Consider the following 18,811-nt stretch of genomic DNA (forward strand, 5'->3'; position numbering starts at 1 on the left):
ACTTTTCATGAGTAGATAGCATTGGTTATCATGAAAATAAATTTAAATTTAAAATTGCCATATTTTAAAGACGTAATCAAATATGTAGTCAAACAATACAATCTATATAATCGCAAGTATTCTGTGCTGACTATAGTTGCTTATTTTTTGTGATCTGATTATGTAATCCCAATCAAAGATTTTTTTTATGACAAAAGATAATATACAAATATTTAGGTAAACAAGATCAGCACATACAGTGTTTCACAAGTTTATCTGACATGGAATGAAAGGAAAATAAAGAAAGAAAGAAAGAAAATTACATAAAATACAATGTTAACATATAATATGTAAGAAAAAAAAAGATAACATGTTAACCATTAGACCCAAACCTGACTTTACTTATGTCACTTTTAAATGTTATTATTTTTGTATAGCATCGGGGGAGACAAAAATAGGAATTTCCGAGCAGCACTTGAACGCAGCACTTTGCCTACCTCAGGCTCCCAGGTGAGACAGACGCGCCCTCTCCCGCACAACACACACAGGTAAAAGAAAAAAAAACTGGATCCACCGGTTTCAGTACTGTAAGAACAGGGTATGAGCTTCATGAAAACCGACACAAGTCACGAGGAGGTGCGGGAAGCCTCCGATCTCCAGCCTCAACTTCTCAGCACAGTGAGTGGAAACAGCCGACAGTAACAACCCCGGGAAGGACAGAAACTCCACTCAACATTTTGACAAATCAGCGTTAACGTCGGTTAAACAACCGGATAACTAAACACTACAAACAAGGGCGGACATTTAGTCGACAATGGTGAGTGTACAGATTAATTCGTCTTTAAAAAAAACATAGCAAACTTTCGCGTTTATGCATCTTTCTGTCGCTTAACTTCGCGACAGGCGTAGACGTAGTTAGTTGATAATGTGGGTCAACTTGGGTTAAAACGACAGTTAATGACGGTGGAGATTTTGTGATTGACAGGATCGATACAACAACCTGGATTTGGATTTGGATTGCGATGGAGGAGGCGTAGCTGTGAGTACATACATGTTTTTAATGCAACTTTAGCGAGCCAACGTGTGTTTACAGGTCTGCAGAGCTCGATTGACTGTTTTGTCTTTGCTAAAGTCAGCCAACAACCATGTTTTGTGGTTGGTTGTGTTGGAGTTTATCGACCTGACCTTAATCTGTCTAAGTTTCTCCATGCATAAAAACACAGTGCAGCAGTCCATAAGTATGTGGACAGTGTTGTTTTATGTTGTACTGGCTCTCTGCCCCAGTATAGATACATTACATAACATACAGTGAACAATGATTGACTTTCAGCTTTAATTTCAGTGTGCTGTTTACAAACTGTAGTCCTGTTAATATGGCTGTATTATCCAAACAGGTTGCCCCAAGGCAAACATGTGCCACTGGACCCCAATTAAAGGGCTAGTTCGGATTATTTGCACTGGGGTTGTAGGAGGCACCTGTCCATTACAGTGCATTGCTGTCACTGCTCTACGTGTAATTTAACGCCCCAGTTTCTCCTCTTAATGTGATTCTCAAACAGGCAAATCACTAATAGGATCAGTTTTCTTGGAGCAATCATTCTGAATTTTTTACTGTCGCCAGAGTTTCAAGTCCAGACACGAAACCAGCTTCAAGTCCAGACTTGATATCTGGACATGATGCAGGACTGTGAGATGAGAATTAATAAATGCATCTTTTTGGCCAGGAGGTCACCAGTGGATTGTCATAAGGAGACAGATTTATGCTGCTGACTCACAGGTTACGGCAGTGAATGTTTACCGTCTGTTACTCACCCATGTTGAATGAGGCCGGTTTGTCAGAACAGAAACAACAGCAAGAGATTAGCGTGTTGAGTTTTCTTCCTTTGTGTGTTTTAGATGCATATTAGTTGCTACGTTTGATTTTTCAGATTTAATTTTTCCTCTTTTTCACTCCACTTGCAGCAAAAAGCAGCGTTATTCGGTGGGATGTTCAAAAGGTCCCCCAAGCCTGCAGAATCATCTGTCCAAGCACAGGTGATGAACTATACTATGAACTTTCCTTAAATTTACATCTACAACTTAAAGCTGCAGCAGGCAATTTTTTTAAATATTGTTTAGGGTGAAATAACAAATTTCGACCATTGTATATCACTAACAATATTTAAGTGAAGGGTTCCTTTAAAAAAAAAATGTCTTTGAGTTCTCGTCTATTTTGTATTTAGTTTTTAAAAAAAACTTAACCTGGTCTGAATCGATCTACCAATCAGGATTGGTCAACGTGTAACTAGCCAATCACAGCAACTCTGTACAAAGAAGGGCTTCTGTGGCTAACCTGTTGTTAGCCTGGGTATGCGAGCAACAGGTTAGCCATGGAAATGAGTGTATAAACGCCACTGTAGGCAATGGAGGTGTTGGAAATTTACCACGAGTTGCCATAGTGCTTGAAACTACGTGTATGTGCGACGTGCTCGGCGGTGGTTGCCACAGAAACCCTTGTTTGTACTGAGTCCAGTGTTAAAAATTCTAAATTCGACATCTTTTTTTATAAAGGAGCCCTGAATATGGTTAGTGACATGAAATGGTCAAAAATTAGTTACTTTAACGAAGATATACTGTTGTCTAGTGCAGCTTTAATAAGTGAGTTCACTGATTAAAGCCTATCTTATATTATGTTATTACTACAATATTTAACATTAATATTTAAGTTCTTTACCTGTAATCATATTGGTGGCATGTACAGCAATAAAATTATAAAATAACTTGAAAGAATATAATTTAATTATGGATTTATGATATTCGATTCTGCATCTACTCACATAGACTCTTTGTTGACTTTACAGGACAGTTTATCAGCCAGCCGTGAACTTTCAAACAGCAGCGACAGTCTGCCCGACAACACCAAGGTGATGCTCAGAGAGTATTTTTGTAAATTCTATGTTGTGTTTTATTTTTCAAACTTTGTTTAAACTCTCTGATCATCACTAATGTAAAATGCAGAAAAAACATTTATTTAACATGCAGGGTGACTTTTTTTTCTTTTAATATTCCAGGAGAAAGGAGCCGTGTTTAAAGGAATGTTCAAGAAGGCGACGACCAAACCTCCCAAAGAGGACCAGCCACAGGTTTGTAGAGTTTTTTTTTATTCTCTAAAAGTCTTTTGTAATCACTGTAAAAATTCTGACTAATAGAATGTTAAAGTATGTCTCTCTAAAGTTGTATGAAAATATGCAGATGAGATATGACACTGATCTTTCTCTCTAATAGGCCACCCTCTCGTTGCAAAATCCTGAACTGTCTGTCAGTAATGACAGTTTAACGGACAAGTCATCAAAAGTGAGTTTTCTGGCTTTGTTTTCCCACACAGAGGTTCTTCACGTTATTCTGTGAAACTAAACCTTTCTCTTCACTTTTCTCCTCAGGAAAAATCAGGTGTGTTTGGTGGAATACTGAAACGATCTCCTAAACCAGGGCACGTCCGGAGGCCTTCACAGGTGAAACACTATCTTCTGTTACATGTTACATGACATGACATAAAAAATGTGCCTCAATAAGAGGCTGACAGGTAATCTGGTGTGTTTCAGGATCTTTTGGCCAACGAGGTCACAGCCAGTAACGACAGTCTTTCTGAGAAAACCTCAACTAAAGTGAGTCTCAGCAGCGAAACCTTTTTTTTTTTCATTGTGAAAAACTTTCAAAAAGCACTAACGACTGAAAACATTTATAGTTTTTAATTACTTGTCCCAGTGTGGTAACTGTCTGTGATGCGAGGGTTTTTTCCTCTCAGCTTTGTTGAAATAGAAATAAAGGGTTGAATCTCAAATTGGATTTATACTATTGCAGTGGAAAACACATCACTTCATGTGCAACAAAAGCTGCAGTACCAAACAAACAATGGCTTTTGGGTTCAAAACGACTGGTAGGAACAAAAAGTTTTGGAACTGGTCCAGTATCGTTGATCGTTGGCAGCTGTGAACCGGATACAGCGGCTTTGATGTAATGCTTTGGGGCAATTGCTCCTCATCTAATTACATCCAATAAAAGTGGTTGTTTTTGCCATTGACAGGCTCACATTGTAATTTGAAGTTTCTTAGAATATTACAGAAAGGATCCCTACAGAGATGGAAAATCTTTTTTGTTTAAACAGAAACAGTTGTTAGTTGATCTAGTTACTGTGATTTATAGAGATTGTTTTAACACAGAACTAGCCCTCTATAACACCAAAGTCACATAACAACTCAGACAAACTAACCAATCGAAGCAGCGGTAGACGAGCAGCTCCCGTGTTCTGTGAGGTAACATTACTGTTTTAATCAATTGAGTCTGGTGGCTTTGAAACAAGAGATATAACAGCTGTTTCTGGTTAAACTAAATGGATTTTGCAGGTCTATCTCTGTAGGGGCCCTTTCCATAATGTTATCAGAAACTGACTAGCAAGCTGAGCCTGCCAGTGACAAAAACAAACACTCTTTGGCCTAAAGAGTTACATTACATCCATTGTGGCTCATTTATGACTGCCAGCAGAGGCAATCTACTGGATCAGTTCCCATTTCAGGCCTAATATATGTTAAAATAGGGCCCAGGTATAAAAATGTTATCCTTTTAAGAGTAGAAACATATTTACAGTATCTGACAATAGTTAAGTTCTCCCTTAGTGTTTATTACTAAGGGATTCTGGTGTTATTGAACCTACAGCAGGTGTGTAGGCCTCAACTCAGTGGATGGTGAGTTTTTGAAAGGTTGTTTTTTGTTTTTGAACACACGAGCTGAACTTGCATGCATCAGCAATTTGGATGCAGTGCGGGCCAGTGTGTGTAGCACTAAATTCCAACCCGACAGTCTGATTGCTGCATCAGTTCAAATCACATAACAATTACCTTTATTTATTTCAAGTAACATATATATAAGTATAAGTTATTATCTAAATTTTTTCTCTCAGGAGGCAGGCGGGATGTTCAGTGGGATGTTCAAAAAATCACCAAAGCCGTTGGGAGCAAGGACACAGTCTCAGGTGAGAGTTCTGCATCTCTTGTTTCAATTTTAGCTGCGTTACATTATCAGGAAATGATGATGATGATGTTGCTTCTCCCTTTCAGGATGACTTGTCTGCACCCAGCGAGCTCTCGGGCAGCAAAGACAAGCTCTCTGAGAATAACAGCACTAAGGTAAAGTTTGATATTCATCTGCTGCTCATGCTCATTACTCAGTTCTTCTTAACTCAAGGTACAGTCTTATTACACCTCTGTTCCTCGTGCATTCACTCCATTGCCCGTTCATCTCATCTTAACTCTATATGACTGACACAGAGAGAGCAGCTTCAGTTCTCAGTTGAAAGGGCTCTCAGATGGCATATAGCATACCCTTAAACTGAAGTAGATTTATTTTTTAAGGTAAATTTAGGCAGCTACATTTGTTTTACTGCTCCCCGCCTCCACAGCAGTAGCGTTAAATTGCTTAGCGCCTGTGTCAGGACTCCTGCCTGCTGCCCGCTGACCACAGTCTATGTAATACACTAATTCTGAGTAAGCACCTCATACAACCCCACTACAAATAATCTGAACTATCTCCTTAGTGCTGATTGTGCAGGGTTAAACTTATTGAATGGAGAGTTTGGGAAATGTGTGTGTCTGTTTTTGTGTTTGTTGGGCAGAATGAGCTGAACCTGCAGGCGTTAGCATTTGGCAGAGGCTGCGTCCTATCCAGCAGCTTAAACCAGAGGAATACTGTAATAAATTCCTCCATTTTCAGTTTTCACAAACAATTTCCATGACCTTTTTTTTTTTTTTTTTTTTTTTTTTTATAGGAGACAGGAGGGGTGTTCAGTGGGATGTTTAAAAAATCCCCAAAGCCTTTCGGAGCAAGGGCACAGTCTCAGGTGAGAGTTGTGTATCTCGCTTGTTTCACTTTCAGCAGTGTTGCATTACCAGGAGATGATAATAATAGTCTGTTGGGGACGTTTGTTTCTTGCTTTCAGGATGATTTGTCTGCAGCCAGCGAGCTCTCGGGCAGCAAAGACAATCTTTCTGAGAAAAGCAACACTAAGGTTTGTTAAAGCAGGGGAATTCTTCAATAAATTCTTCCAATATGGGCAACATTTCACAGACCCTTTTCGTGTGACCTTTTTTTTTTGTTTCCAGGACACAGGAGGGGTGTTCAGTGGGATGTTTAAAAAACCCGCAAAGCCTTTGGGAGCGAGGACACAATCTCAGGTGAGAGTTATGGAGTTTTGCTGCCATTAAACCATTTTACTATACATTATTCGGACAGGATTAATATTAACTAGTTGACATTTGTTTCTCACTTTCAGGATGATCTGTCTGCATCCAGCGAGCTCTCGGGCAGCAACGACAATCTTGAGAACACTAAGGTGAGGTTTGTTACAGCCAGCCGCCTCAATCCTGAAGTGACACGATACTGCAAGATCAGCCATGACAGTAAATGTAGTAATATTGAATTCTGGCTTCATATTATTTTCTCAGGACAAAGGAGGAATCTTTAGCGGTGTGTTCAGGAAAAAAGTTGTGAAATCTCAGTCTCAGGTAAGATTTTAGGGGCATTTTCAGGGGAATTCAGTGGGTTAGTTTTTTAGGCATTAACTTTAAACATTTCTGAATTTGGCACCTCCTCTTTGGTAGTATAGAAAAAACAGGAATCCTATCTAGGGACACTAAGAACAAAGGGATGAAAGCAACATGTTGACTGAGCTAGTTTTCACCAGCTAAACTAAAATCTATATCTTATAGCTTAGCCTTTTTTTGTAAATGGCGGTTTGATGCCAGTATTTCCCCCCCTGGCTCAGCGTTATGTGGAATTGTCTGACAATAACACCACCTGATCATGTTTCACATCACAGACATTCATTTTCAGAGGCGTCTTCCTGGAGCCCTTTCATTTCTGAACATGTTGGCTAACCTGTAACCAGCAGTCTGTTTTGCACCTATACCTTTAGGTGTTTAAGAAACTTCTGGATATGAAGCTTCATAATGAGAATTTTTTTTTCGTCTCTGTTGTTACATTCTGACTGTGAGCTGTATCCCTCTGTTCAGGATGATTTGTCTGCGGATGGTGAACTCTCTGCCAGCAGTGACGGTCTTGTCGAGAAGCCTTCAAAGGTGAGCGATGGACTCCGACCTGCTCTGCAACAACACCAAGAGAAACACATAGGAGATAAAATCAGTCTGTAACTTTTTCTCCTTTGACTTTTCTGTCAGGGTGACGTGGCAGCTAAGATCCTGAAGAATCCTTTCGCCTCCTCGTCACACGTAATTGTTATTTATCTCGCACTTATTCCTGCATCATATACTCTTGTCACGGTCATGGTTTGAGATTGATTGATGGTATTGCAACAGGAAAAGGAAAAGACTGAACGCTCAGGGGACTCAAATGAGAACACCTCTACTACAGAAAAGCCCAAACACAAGCAGGTGGGTTGTTATGCCAGAGCGACTCAGTCGTTCGATGTCAAGCCGTGAACATCAGCAGTAGGTTCAAAGATCTGCTGTGATGTTAAGGTGAGGGTTAGAGGATGGTAACGAGTGTCTTTGTGTTATTTCAGAATGGTTTTAGTGCGATGATGAAGAGCACGTTCTACACTGACAAACCGGTAAGAGGCGCCGAATTTTAATCTTGACATTTGCTGCATGTCATCAGTTCATATTTCCCATCACAGTCCTGTGAAACTAAATAGTATCTAATCCAAGGATGATGTAAAGCTGGTTCTACTACTACTATCGCTAGTGTTAGTATTTATTTTATATCTAATATTTTACACTATATATTGGCTCCATCTGCAGGAGAAGACCTCTGACTATGAGGAGACACTGGAGAATGGAGAGCCCAGCCACAAACAGGTCTGTAAGGTGTTTTTCCTCTTAAGTTTCAAACTGCAGTCTAATTTCTGTATGTTTCTGTTATTTTATGCTTTTTTTTTTCTCTCTATTTGTATTGTTTCATATTCAGAGTAAACTTGCTGGGGCGATGACAAAGTTTAATCTATTTCGATCTGCAAACAAAGTAAGAGAGGTTTAGATTGTAATCTTGTGATAGTGCTCAAGAAATAAAGTTTCTTTTGATGAAGGAGAACAGAACGGTCCCATTTATTTTGTGTTTTTCATAAAAGAATGATTTCTGTCTCCTCTGCAGCATGACAAGCTGCCAGACTCAGATGAAGAAGATCCACCTGCGAGCGGCGAGAAGTCATCAGGCAACAAACAGGTGCTTTGACATTTAATTGTTCCTCTTTCACTGTTATTTTGTAAGTTTGACGTCAAATTTTTGACATTTAACTAGTTATTGTGGCTCAGCTGTCACGTGCCTTATTGAGAGGTAGAAAAGCCTCAAAAGTTTCGAAGTTTCAAGTGTTTGGTCCTGCTTAGGTAGAAAAGAGGAAAGTAATGAGTTAAGCTTTTGAGAAGCCTTTTAGCCCCAGGCTTTGTCTGCAGTCCATCTTAACTTGTCTCAGCTTGTCTTGCTGAGATCGTCATACCTTAAATCTTTCAAGTGACAAAGAAAAACTTCAGATATCTGTTATCAGCTTGTCTTGCAGACTTGTTTTTTACGCAGACCAGACAAAATTGTTTGTATGCAATATCTGTGTAACAAAGATCAGCAGCCAGACCCAAGTCGGCCCCAACAACAACCTGTAGTCCCCCAGGGCAAAAACAATTCCTCAGAAAACTAACTTACATCAGTAGAGAACATGGTACACAATTTATAGTGATGTTAGCAATGTGCATGCGTGGTCTCTGTCATTTTAAATGTCTTATCATTAGTCACTGCATTACTGAGTGAAAACAAGCGGCTCAGTTGGGTGTTAGCCTGTGATGCCCTTTGCTTTTAATAGTGGAGGCTAATAATACTAACAGGCCGTGTTATAAAACTAAATGACAATTCCACTCTCACCAATACTAGATTTATACAGTTAGCACTGATATTGATGTTTGGGAGTTTAAAAGATCCAATAATGATAGAATCAGATTTTAAAGTTGAACTGAACAAATTATTATTATTTTGTCCACCTTTTATTTATTTAATGTTTATAAATTACCTCGGAATTAGTTTGGCAGTTTCTGTACTGCAGTTTCTTCTTACTTATATACACCAATACTGATGCTGAACTTTGAGCAGACGCATAAATCGCTGTGGGACTTGCTGTAGGGCTGGAGGAGGACACATGATCAACATATCTCCTTATGACATCACAAAGTGAGCCGAATCCAAACGCTCTGTTTTCACAAACATTTACTGAAAGATGGAGCAGGAGAGGATGCTGTTAGTTTGGCGGTCTGTAGACACACCAGGGGACACACATTTATGTTAAAAAGGCTTTTAAAAATACATTTTGCATAACATGGGACATTAATATTTGAAATGTTGAGGCATTCCCTGAAATCGTTGGATGATGTGTTTCTCCTTGTTAGAGCACAGCGGTAGGAGCCAAGTCCAAACTGAATCTATTTCGCCCTGCAAATAAAGTAACTATGCTGCTGATTGTGTTTGGTGATGGTGGAGGTGTTTGTGGTAGTGGTCATGATGATGGTGATGATGTTTGTAGGGAGTTTTGGTTAATTTTAGGGAGTAGTAAAGGACCATATGAGTGATTGTGCTCATTATACCATATTTACTACAGACTACACACACTTCACATCACCATTAACCATTCTACAAACAACCTTGATGTGATTTATGGGGTGTATCTTTCCTACTGTTCTAGGCATCTATTATTTTCCATTTATTTTTGTACAATAAAACATCAATACAGGCTCTACGTCGACTGTGATGAAGAACAAAACTCAACCAAATTTCAAGAGTCTTCCACTTGATTTCCGTTCCCCTCAGAAATGAATGGAAACCAACGGCTGATTGGAATAGTAGACAAATAGTAAACTTCCTGTTCCTGTTTGCTCCTCACTCTGTCTGTCCACAAATGCCCCAGAAAGAAAGTGGTATGGTCCTTTACTTTTTGGTTAATAAAGTTTAACAACTAGCATTTTATGTCCTGTAATTCAGAAAGACACTGAGGACACAGAGGCGCCCAAGGAGAACGAGAAACAAGTGGAAGAGAAGCCGAAAGTGGTCAGTCTATTTTTCACACTCGACACTCGTGAGTCATCAGTGACCACACACACACACACACACACACACACACACACAGAGCGGATCAACCTCTGTCAAAAATACCTTCTCTCCTCTGGCTCCTCCTCTTCCGTACCTCCACCACGTCCTCCTCATCCCTTTACCTCCCTTTAAATCCTGCCTGCTCGTTGTCAAACCCCCCTCTCCTCCTGCTCCACTACACTGTGTGACTGTGTGTGTGTGTGTGTGTGTGTCCTTGTCAGGTCAAAAGCAACATGATCCAGCAAGAGAGGAAGGAAAGAAGTGAAACTCTACTGGTTCAACGCAGACCAACTGAAGAGGTTTGCAATGATATGAACACGACTCCACTCAGTGACATGTCGGCCCGGTAAGACTGTGGTGACTTCTGCTGCCTGTTATGTTGTGTTGTTAAAGCTGCGATCTGTCCACAGGAGGTGAAGGGGACATCCACGTACAACAGAGTAAAACCAAGAGGAGCTGAGGATAATCAGGTACAGCTAACACTTCTCAGATTGTGAGAATGATATGTGGGATATTTCTACCTAGTGAGTTTTGGAATTGGGGATTAATAAAGTATATTGATTGATTGATTGAATGATTACATTTATGTACTGTGCTATTACATTTCATACTTTGTATACACGCAAAAGGTATCATAAGGATGTCAGCTGTAGAAGAAATGTCTTCATTTTGTCGTCAGCAGGATTACAAGGACATGACCTCCACGGAGAAAAAAGCTAAATCTACAGAAACTCCTGCAGTCTCTGCCAGACCTTCAGAGGAGGTAGTTTGAGCCGTCGGTGTTTAGTGAATAGTGGCTGTTTGATTCAGTTTGGAGCTGATGTGTATCAACTGCTGGTTTATTATCTCTGTGATAAAACAAACTGCTCTGGTTTAATTTCAGGAGCTGAACAGAGCAGCGAGACGTGATGTGCAAAAGCAGAAGAGCCACCTGCAGGTACTGGCGTGTGCACACAGTGTAAAGGTTAGATTGTTAGATCGATGTGTCGGTTTTAGGATATTTTTGGACGACTGTTGGCTGCTCATTAGATATAGGTTATAAACTAAAGGCTTTAATGGAGGTCTCTTTGTGACCCCAGCTATTAAAAAGGTAAAACTTTAAAGTCCCCTTTAGTCAAAAATGTGTTCTGTTTATTGTTACGTTGAGGATGAACCTGCACTGTGCAGAGAGATGTTGGTGTAGAGTTCGACACTGTTCACATTCACTTTCATCTGCTGAGGAGGGAAATTTTCTCTTTTCTCACATTAAATCTGAGTTAAAGACGCGTGTGTACGACCAGGATTTGGAAGCTTGTTGTGGTTCAATATAAGTGTGTGTGTGGAAACTTGAAACCTGCAGTGCACGGACACTATTGATGAACTTTTCAGTGAAGTTGGAGACATCTTCTGTCTCTGAATGGAAACAGATCGGACACAAAATATCATTCCAAGAGTTTTTTTGTTCATAAAAAACATGTTCAGAGGGAATATTAATAATACAATAATGGTACAACATTCCTTTCTAATTCGAAAGCTGTTATTAAGTTATTTCCACTTAAAAGAAATCCAGCTCTGAGGAACCCTGAACAGTTGTCATTTCGGGCATAAAAATGGTCTAATTTGTAGATTGAATACGGTAATATCACGCATTCAAATACTTTGCTGAAAAATACAGTAAGTTTGATTAAAATCTAATTTGTTTAATTTGCTGCAGAGCCACTCAGACGACAAAGGCCTCAAAAAAGACGAATCTGCTGAAGCCAAAGAGGGAGACGAGACAAACACTCCAGAAAGCAGGACAGTAAGTTGATCAGTGTGGGTCAGACCATATTATTTACTAATCCTCAGTATTGGTCAGACGGGTGTAGAGACTGATTATATGTGTGTATTTGTGAGTCTGAGTATGTTTTTTTTTTTTGCTGGTTTCTAAATCAGCTGTGTGTAATCTGAGTCATCATCTGCTGCAGATGAAAACAAACACAGAGAATATTTCCTGCAAGTATTCTGCCAGGATCTAATTGTTCTAGTTCCTGCTTCCTTCTTATCAGTTCTTTAATGCTGGAGCTATTCAAATGACATGTCGCACCTTCGGGCCATTTTCAGCGCGAGATCAGCATGTGAAAGCTCATGTTTATCACGTTACTCAAAAGGCAATTTAAGCCTTTAACATAGAGTTTTGGATTGTTTTTGCCGAAGTTCTATGACTACTGTAACATCCATGGAGCACAAGTGCAGTTATTTCATTCAGGTTTAGGTTTTAAATCACCAACGGCTGCAATGAAATGTAGTTCCTCCAGTTATTGTTTTTCATGTGACCTAACTTTTGTTGTCATTGTGCCATTTTTTTTTTTTTGAACAGACCAAGGTGAAAAAACACAAGCACCATAATCCATTTATGCCACGTGTTGCAGCCAAGGTATGATTTGTTTAGTGATTACAACATTTCTCTTTTTTGCAACAATCTCAGTTGATCATACATGGTACTTAAAGTAAAACATTATACCCTCAGTTTGACAAATTAAAAATTAAAATTAAATTAAATGTCATTTCTATTTTAAATAGGAAACAATGTGTTAGTTTTTCCTTAGTACTTATTTAGGTCATTGTTACGTTTACACTCTGATTGTTGTTCACTTCAGGCTCCATCTGACGATGAAGGGCTAAACGAAGAAGAGGATTCTTCATCCAAAGAGGAAAAGAAAGACGAGGAAGGCAAAGACAAAACAGAGGAGGTTATTTTTTATCTTGTTTCCTTCCTGTTTGTTGATTAAACAGTTCATGGTTTCATTTTTACAATGATGGTCATCTGGAAGGTTTTAACGTAATTACTGCTAAAGAAACATTTCAGAGTTTGACCTTTATCTTTCCTCAGAGTAACACTGAAATCCTGTTTTTTTTCCTCTTCTTTTTAGGCTAAAGTAAAGAAACCTAAAAGACACAATCCCTTCATGCCTCGGGTCAAGGTAACATTCAAACATGTGACATAAAGGAACTTGTTTCCTCATGTGTGGACAATACTACTCAACAACACAGCCAAAATGTCCTTTAACACAATGTCTAACTGCACTTTGCAACAAAGCTATAATATTACCAATGCTTTAAGTGTGTGTTTGGGTGTGTGAGTTTGTGTTCTTTGGTTTCAGGTTAATGCTATACAGAAGCGCACACAAGATGGAGACACAGAGGTAGAGAGAATAAAACGCCCACCAGACTCTTTTCTTTCTTTCCCTCTGAGCTTTGCATTTAAAGCATCTTCTAACCTTTTTCCCTCCCAGCCTGCCAGCCCTATTTGTCTGCCAGACTGAGGTGTTGTAGTCTTACTCATTGTGGTTCAGGATTACAAAAGATCTGTTTCAGTCACCCGAAAACAACCTCTTTCTTTTGCTCGTCTCCAGGGTGTCCGCTCAGCTCCCAACAGAGACTATTACAGTTTTGTTGTCATCTTTTTTTCCTCCTCTCTCGACCTGGAAACCCACCCCCACACATTCTCTCTCTCCCCTGTGTGGTGTTTGTGCTTGTCCTTAGCGTGGAAGATGAGACGGGTTTAGATTGCAATGTGCCCAGACTTGTTTCTCTGCTTCCTTTTTCAACGTGACCATGAGAGAGTTTGGCCCTTTTTTACTTCTGCAAAAACAGCAGAAATAAATTGGTACATTCAGAAACCCTCTGACCATCACTTCCTCGTCTTTATCTGAGCACATACAGCAGCGTAAAAAGTGAAACTGAGGATGTATGACACACAGCTCTTTGACCTACACTGTAAATTCAGACTTTTTGTCTTTACACAGGAGAGAAAAGTCTTTATATAGATTTCTGATTTTTTGTATTACTTTTTGTTACAGAATGAAGGTGGAAACAGGACCTTGTTTGACCAGCTGGAAGACTTCCGTATTGACTCAACACAGCCTGAAGATGTACAGGTCAGTGTGTCTGAGGCTAAATATGTCACTATAGTAACATTTCAATATAATCTGATGCTTCACTATCAACTGCTTGGATAGCAGCCATAACCCATTCCAATCTAATGGTGTCTTTCAGGATGTGGAGGATCTCATGGAGTGGTGGAACACAGTGGAGTGTAAATTACAAATTACATTTTTATTCTTAAACTCCCCTACACTATATGACCAAAAGTATGTGGACATCCCTGTTTAGATTTAGTTCACTGTTTTTCATGATTTAGGCCCGTTAGTTCCAATTAAAGGAAATCTGCTATTATATTTTGGACAATAATGTTCTTCCAACTTCATGGCAACAGTTTGGGAAAGACCCTTGTTTCAACATGACAGTCCTCCAGTCAGGTCCACAAATAAAAGGTTTTCTTTTCCATTATTCACCATACTTTTTGTTGCTGAATGGGAGCAAATCCCCACAGCCAGGTTCTAAAATCAGGTGGAAACGCCTGAAACCAGGAGAGCAGAGGCCGTTAAAGGGATGTTTGGGTGTCCAGATACTTTTGTCCTTATAATATACATGACATTATGAGAAAACTAAAAGTTGCTCTCTCTTACTTTTGCTTCCTCAGCGTGGGAAGACACGCTTAAAGATGAAGACATGACAGAAAAAGAGGAGGCCAAGTAAGTGAAGGCTCAGATATGTGTTACTGCCTCGAATCTTTGGTCTCTCTAAAGCTCTGTTCATCATGAGTGTTTGTCCCTCTTATTTCAACTAGTCCAGTTTAAGGACGTAACCCCGGTGTTCAGAGCTTCACAAAGCTTGTTTATTGTTTTTTTATTTATATCTATTTATTAATGTCTACTTAAAGTATTTATCACCACTATTACTATCTCTCTATCTCTCTATGTGTAGAGGTAGCTACTTTTTTATATTTGCCTGTAAGCAAAAACGCTCAATTGTTTTGGAGAGGAAGCTGGATATCTCAAAACTCTGGCGTATAAAACCACTACAGTCTGCATGGCCTCAGATACAGTGACTTATCTCTGTGTAATCACTCTTTACTTCCTCCTTTCAGGGCGTTTGCTGTGACAGCAGAGAAGGTCCAGAAGGGCATCCGTGTCTTCAACAAACTGTTCTCGGAGCGAGCCGAGAGCCTCTGGCAGCACGTCATCGACCTCAACGGCATCGCAGATGGCCTCGACAAGTTCAGCAAGAACACAAAGATCGCTCAAATCACTGGCGGCTCCACCAGTGCCGTCGGAGGCGTGGCCACCATTGTCGGCCTCGCTCTGGCCCCGGTCACCATGGGAACCTCCCTGATTGTGACGGCGGTGGGGTTGGGTGTTGCCACGGCGGGCGGTCTGACATCTGCAGGTGCCGGCATCTCCAACCAGGTCAACAACTCAATGGACCGCAAGGCGGTGGAGAAGATTGTGCAGGATTATCAGGACAAGATGGTCGACCTCAACAAGTGCCTGACGTTCATCAAGCAGGGTATCGAGAACCTGAAGAGGTTCGACCTCATCAAGATGAAGAAACACGCCTACAACCGTGACTTCCCTGTGCTCAGCAGCAGCTTTTACGAGGATGGAGCCATGGTAGGAAAGGCGATCCTCATCAACGCTAATGAGATCATGCGCGTGGTGCAGATCGCCAACGTGGCAGGCAGCACAGCAGCCAGAGCGGTGCAGATCGCCAGCATGGCCACTGGTGTGCTCACTGGACTCTTTGTTGGCATGGACATCTACTTTGTGGCCAAAGACTCCAAAGAACTCAAGAAGGGGGCCAAGTCAGAGTTTGCTGCCAAAATCAGGGAGGTGGCTTTGCAGCTGCACGATGGCCTGGTGGAGCTCAACAGCATACGAGAGGAGCTGCAGTCCACCACGCCAGAAAACAACGCCGCCAGTGACACCTCAGCTCAGGACAGTGACAAGAAAGAGAAAAATGACAAAGACAAAGAGAGCTCAGACGAAGATGAAATTGACCGCATTAAAAAAGCCATCAAAAAGGACCTTGAGAACAGAGAATATGTTTGACTTAACTTAAAAACTGGAGAAGGCCTTAACTTAAATCTTCCCTTTGACACCTTAATAATAAAGCACAGTTTAAGATTCGTCAGGTTCCCAGTTCAACACACTGTTGCGTTGTTAGCATCTCTGAGGTGCTCGGTGCTGATTTCTTAAAATGGAAAAGTACAATCAGGGCTGTTTTAAATGTCCAAAGAGGAGCCTTCACTCTCGATGAAATACACTAGTTTCTAAAACTTCTGGAACGGCATTTACACTACTGGGAGGAAGTGAGTGTCTGCGGTAGACAAAGTATCATATCTGCTTCTCATGTGAAACTACCATGTTGTCTTTAAGAAAATGGGATTCAGATTTAACTAACTTGTGTATTTGGATAGAACAGTTTTAGATTAATTAAAGAAATAGCTTTAAAGTATTTTATTGACAGTAAAATGTTGCTTAGAGTTGAATGAAAGTTCGCTGGTTTATATTGAAGCACAGGGACGTTTACTGACCAGGTGTAGAGCTTGTGTAGACTGTTGGGGACTCGTGCCTTTTATTATTTATTATGCCATAGAAATGCAGCATCGTGCGGCGTAGCATTAGTTTCCCCACATCCTGCCAGGTGTCAGAGCTGATGTGGGATGTTTTAGAGTTGTACAAGTCGTGTCGATGATGCTCGTCTCATTTTGATGAACAATTGTAAGAGTCTTTGTTTTAGATTATTTTTTACAAAAAAGCCAATGAAATGACTAAATTATGGGGAGAAAGAACCAGGGGTTGGGGTCGCACCAGCTGCTCAGTCTTAACAGGAAATCATATCAAGGATCAAGTGATGTGTTTTATTTACGCGGTTCGTATTTATTCAGTTGATGATGAGTGGGAATGATATGTGGTTCTGCTAGCCTAACACAAGACATAAGACATAAAAAACTGTCTAGGTGAACGTGTAGAAGTAATGTCTCTGGTCTTATTAGATGCTCTAATGGTTTTCAGCTTTAAAAATGGTCCTGTATTAGACAACTGCAAAAACCGGGCAGGACTATGTCAAAAGAACTGTTTGCCATTTCCCTTTATTTTATAATACTAATTAATAATTTCAAGACTGTTATTTCAACGTCAATATGCAGTCTGTTCTGTAAGCTCTGATGATGTTAGCTCTGCGGTCTGTTTAATGAACCTTATATTTATTTTTCAGCCTTGCTCTGGGTGGAGGCGTTCATTCAGTGATGCCTTTTTATGTGCAATATATTGTAGATCTCCATGTGGAATAAATGTAAATGTAAAATTGATAATTAAAGGTCAGAAAAAACATTTTCTGTCAATCTGTGTCTTTTGTTAAGTCAATATTCAAGCAAGCAAACTCTCTGCCGACTACTGTGCACTTCCTGAATTGGTATTTACTCAGTTAATCGCCAAGATAAACTCAGCGTCCTTCAGCCCAGTTCACTTTTCGTCAGAGGTTTCCACAATGAATGTAGCTGGGAATGTCTCTGTAATTCAGTCATACTTAACATTTTTGGCATGATACAGAATTCTTTTAGTAGTTTAATCTTGTATAAATGCAGTTACTGAGACAAGGCTTCAATTTACAGTTAATATTTTGTGACAACATTCAGGAGTTTGCTCTTTTTTTTGCCCCCAAAAAGAATAGCATTCAGCCAACAACACACAAAACCTGTGCAGTAACTCACCTGTTTTGTGTTACAGCGGCAGTAAATGAAAAATGAATTCATAAAAACATTTAAACACAATGAATTTATTTATTTATTGAAAAGTCCATTAAGAAAAAAAAATGCGTGTATTTCACTGTTTTTAATTACAAATGAATAAATAAGGATAAGATGTGAAGATGTCTGTATTATATTCGGATCAACATTTTGATAGATAATGATTTAACAATTAATAAAATTGACAATGAAATACAGATTAATATCAGAAAATCGTATGCTTGGTAGCTGTAGTTAGTAATAACAGAAAAAACAACACAAGGGGAGTGACTTCAGACTCATCCCAAGATGATTAATGCACTTTTCTTCTCTATTTTTGGAACAACTTCCATCACTGTTGGGTTTATATTCTCCTGAAACTGATGAGTCAGACTGACACCAGTGGTGAAAACTTGTTTCTGCCACTCCCACAGACACAGGTAGACCTGCAGCAGGCTACGCCCCGCTCCCAGGTGAGTCCACAGAGTCAGGAAGGAGACAAAGCCCTCAGATCTCCCTTCTAACTGCCAGGTGAGATGTTTGAGCCCTGATGCTGCCTTTCATGTTTCGGACATTTACAATGTGGAGAATTGTTGACTGAGTTGTTTTATGTGTAAAGGAGGTCTGTTTATTATGTAAGAGGTGACTCCACTGTGAAGCTTTCAGGGTGTGTTTGGGTTTGTTTACGATGCTTTGTTCTACCTGTACATGATGTTGCCATTGGGTGGTGTCAGAAATACTTATATTACCCACGGTGGAGGTTAATACTCTTGAGAAACATCAAGAGGTGGGCAGGTAGAGATTACATGAGTAGTCAATGATGGATAGGACGGGAGCTGCTTTAACAGCTGATGCTGAATCAGATGTGAATATTATTGTTTTACAATTTATTTAGGCTACATAGATAATAATGCACTGCTTTAGTCTGCATTTATGTGTCTTTACATTTCATGACTGTCTTGCATTTGCTTTGTCTTCAAAGTTACATTGAAAATGGTTGTGTACTTTGATATATTCTTAGATTAAACAGGACGTTGACACTAAATATAAAAAATATTTTAATACCAGCGCCAATATGATACCTGTTATTTGCTACTGAAACTAAGATGGTGAATTATTATTAATCAT

The 18,811-nt window shown here is 39.8% G+C and overlaps 2 protein-coding genes across 2 annotated transcripts; both read left to right on the forward strand.

Annotated features, from left to right (window-relative positions):
- The first annotated feature begins 597 nt into the window (after positions 1-597).
- Positions 598-11,881, forward strand: LOC139214200 (protein starmaker-like). Its single transcript, XM_070844968.1, has 27 exons — positions 598-796; positions 965-1,018; positions 1,942-2,013; positions 2,820-2,882; positions 3,030-3,101; positions 3,244-3,312; positions 3,399-3,470; positions 3,561-3,623; positions 4,916-4,987; positions 5,073-5,141; positions 5,780-5,851; positions 5,951-6,019; positions 6,114-6,185; positions 6,284-6,343; positions 6,456-6,515; positions 7,023-7,088; positions 7,326-7,400; positions 7,532-7,579; positions 7,770-7,826; positions 7,936-7,989; positions 8,119-8,190; positions 9,985-10,050; positions 10,314-10,391; positions 10,503-10,562; positions 10,775-10,855; positions 10,976-11,029; positions 11,786-11,881. The coding sequence occupies exons 1-27, from the start codon at positions 794-796 to the stop codon at positions 11,879-11,881; spliced, it is 1,749 nt and encodes a 582-aa protein (XP_070701069.1). The 5' UTR covers positions 598-793.
- On the forward strand, positions 11,789-17,288 carry apol1 (apolipoprotein L, 1). Its single transcript, XM_070845221.1, has 9 exons — positions 11,789-11,872; positions 12,431-12,487; positions 12,711-12,803; positions 12,984-13,034; positions 13,215-13,256; positions 13,914-13,991; positions 14,110-14,149; positions 14,597-14,648; positions 15,044-17,288. Exons 2-9 carry the CDS (start codon positions 12,467-12,469, stop codon positions 16,002-16,004), a joined length of 1,338 nt encoding a protein of 445 aa, XP_070701322.1. The 5' UTR covers positions 11,789-11,872; positions 12,431-12,466; the 3' UTR covers positions 16,005-17,288.
- Positions 17,289-18,811: the final 1,523 nt, after the last annotated feature.

This window comes from Pempheris klunzingeri, chromosome 15 (assembly GCF_042242105.1).
Source record: "Pempheris klunzingeri isolate RE-2024b chromosome 15, fPemKlu1.hap1, whole genome shotgun sequence".
In the NCBI taxonomy this organism is placed as follows: Eukaryota; Metazoa; Chordata; class Actinopteri; order Acropomatiformes; family Pempheridae; genus Pempheris; species Pempheris klunzingeri.

Excerpts from the sequence above, each read along its gene's own strand:
- LOC139214200 (XM_070844968.1), top strand. Across the intron at positions 3,313-3,398 it reads TAACGGACAAGTCATCAAAA|GAAAAATCAGGTGTGTTTGG; the intron begins GTGAGTTTTCTG and ends TTTTCTCCTCAG. Across the intron at positions 7,990-8,118 it reads TATTTCGATCTGCAAACAAA|CATGACAAGCTGCCAGACTC; the intron begins GTAAGAGAGGTT and ends TCTCCTCTGCAG.
- apol1 (XM_070845221.1), top strand. The coding sequence starts at position 12,467 with ATGCCACGTGTTGCAGCCAAG. Across the intron at positions 13,992-14,109 it reads CACAGCCTGAAGATGTACAG|GATGTGGAGGATCTCATGGA; the intron begins GTCAGTGTGTCT and ends GGTGTCTTTCAG. Across the intron at positions 14,150-14,596 it reads GTGGTGGAACACAGTGGAGT|CGTGGGAAGACACGCTTAAA; the intron begins GTAAATTACAAA and ends TTGCTTCCTCAG.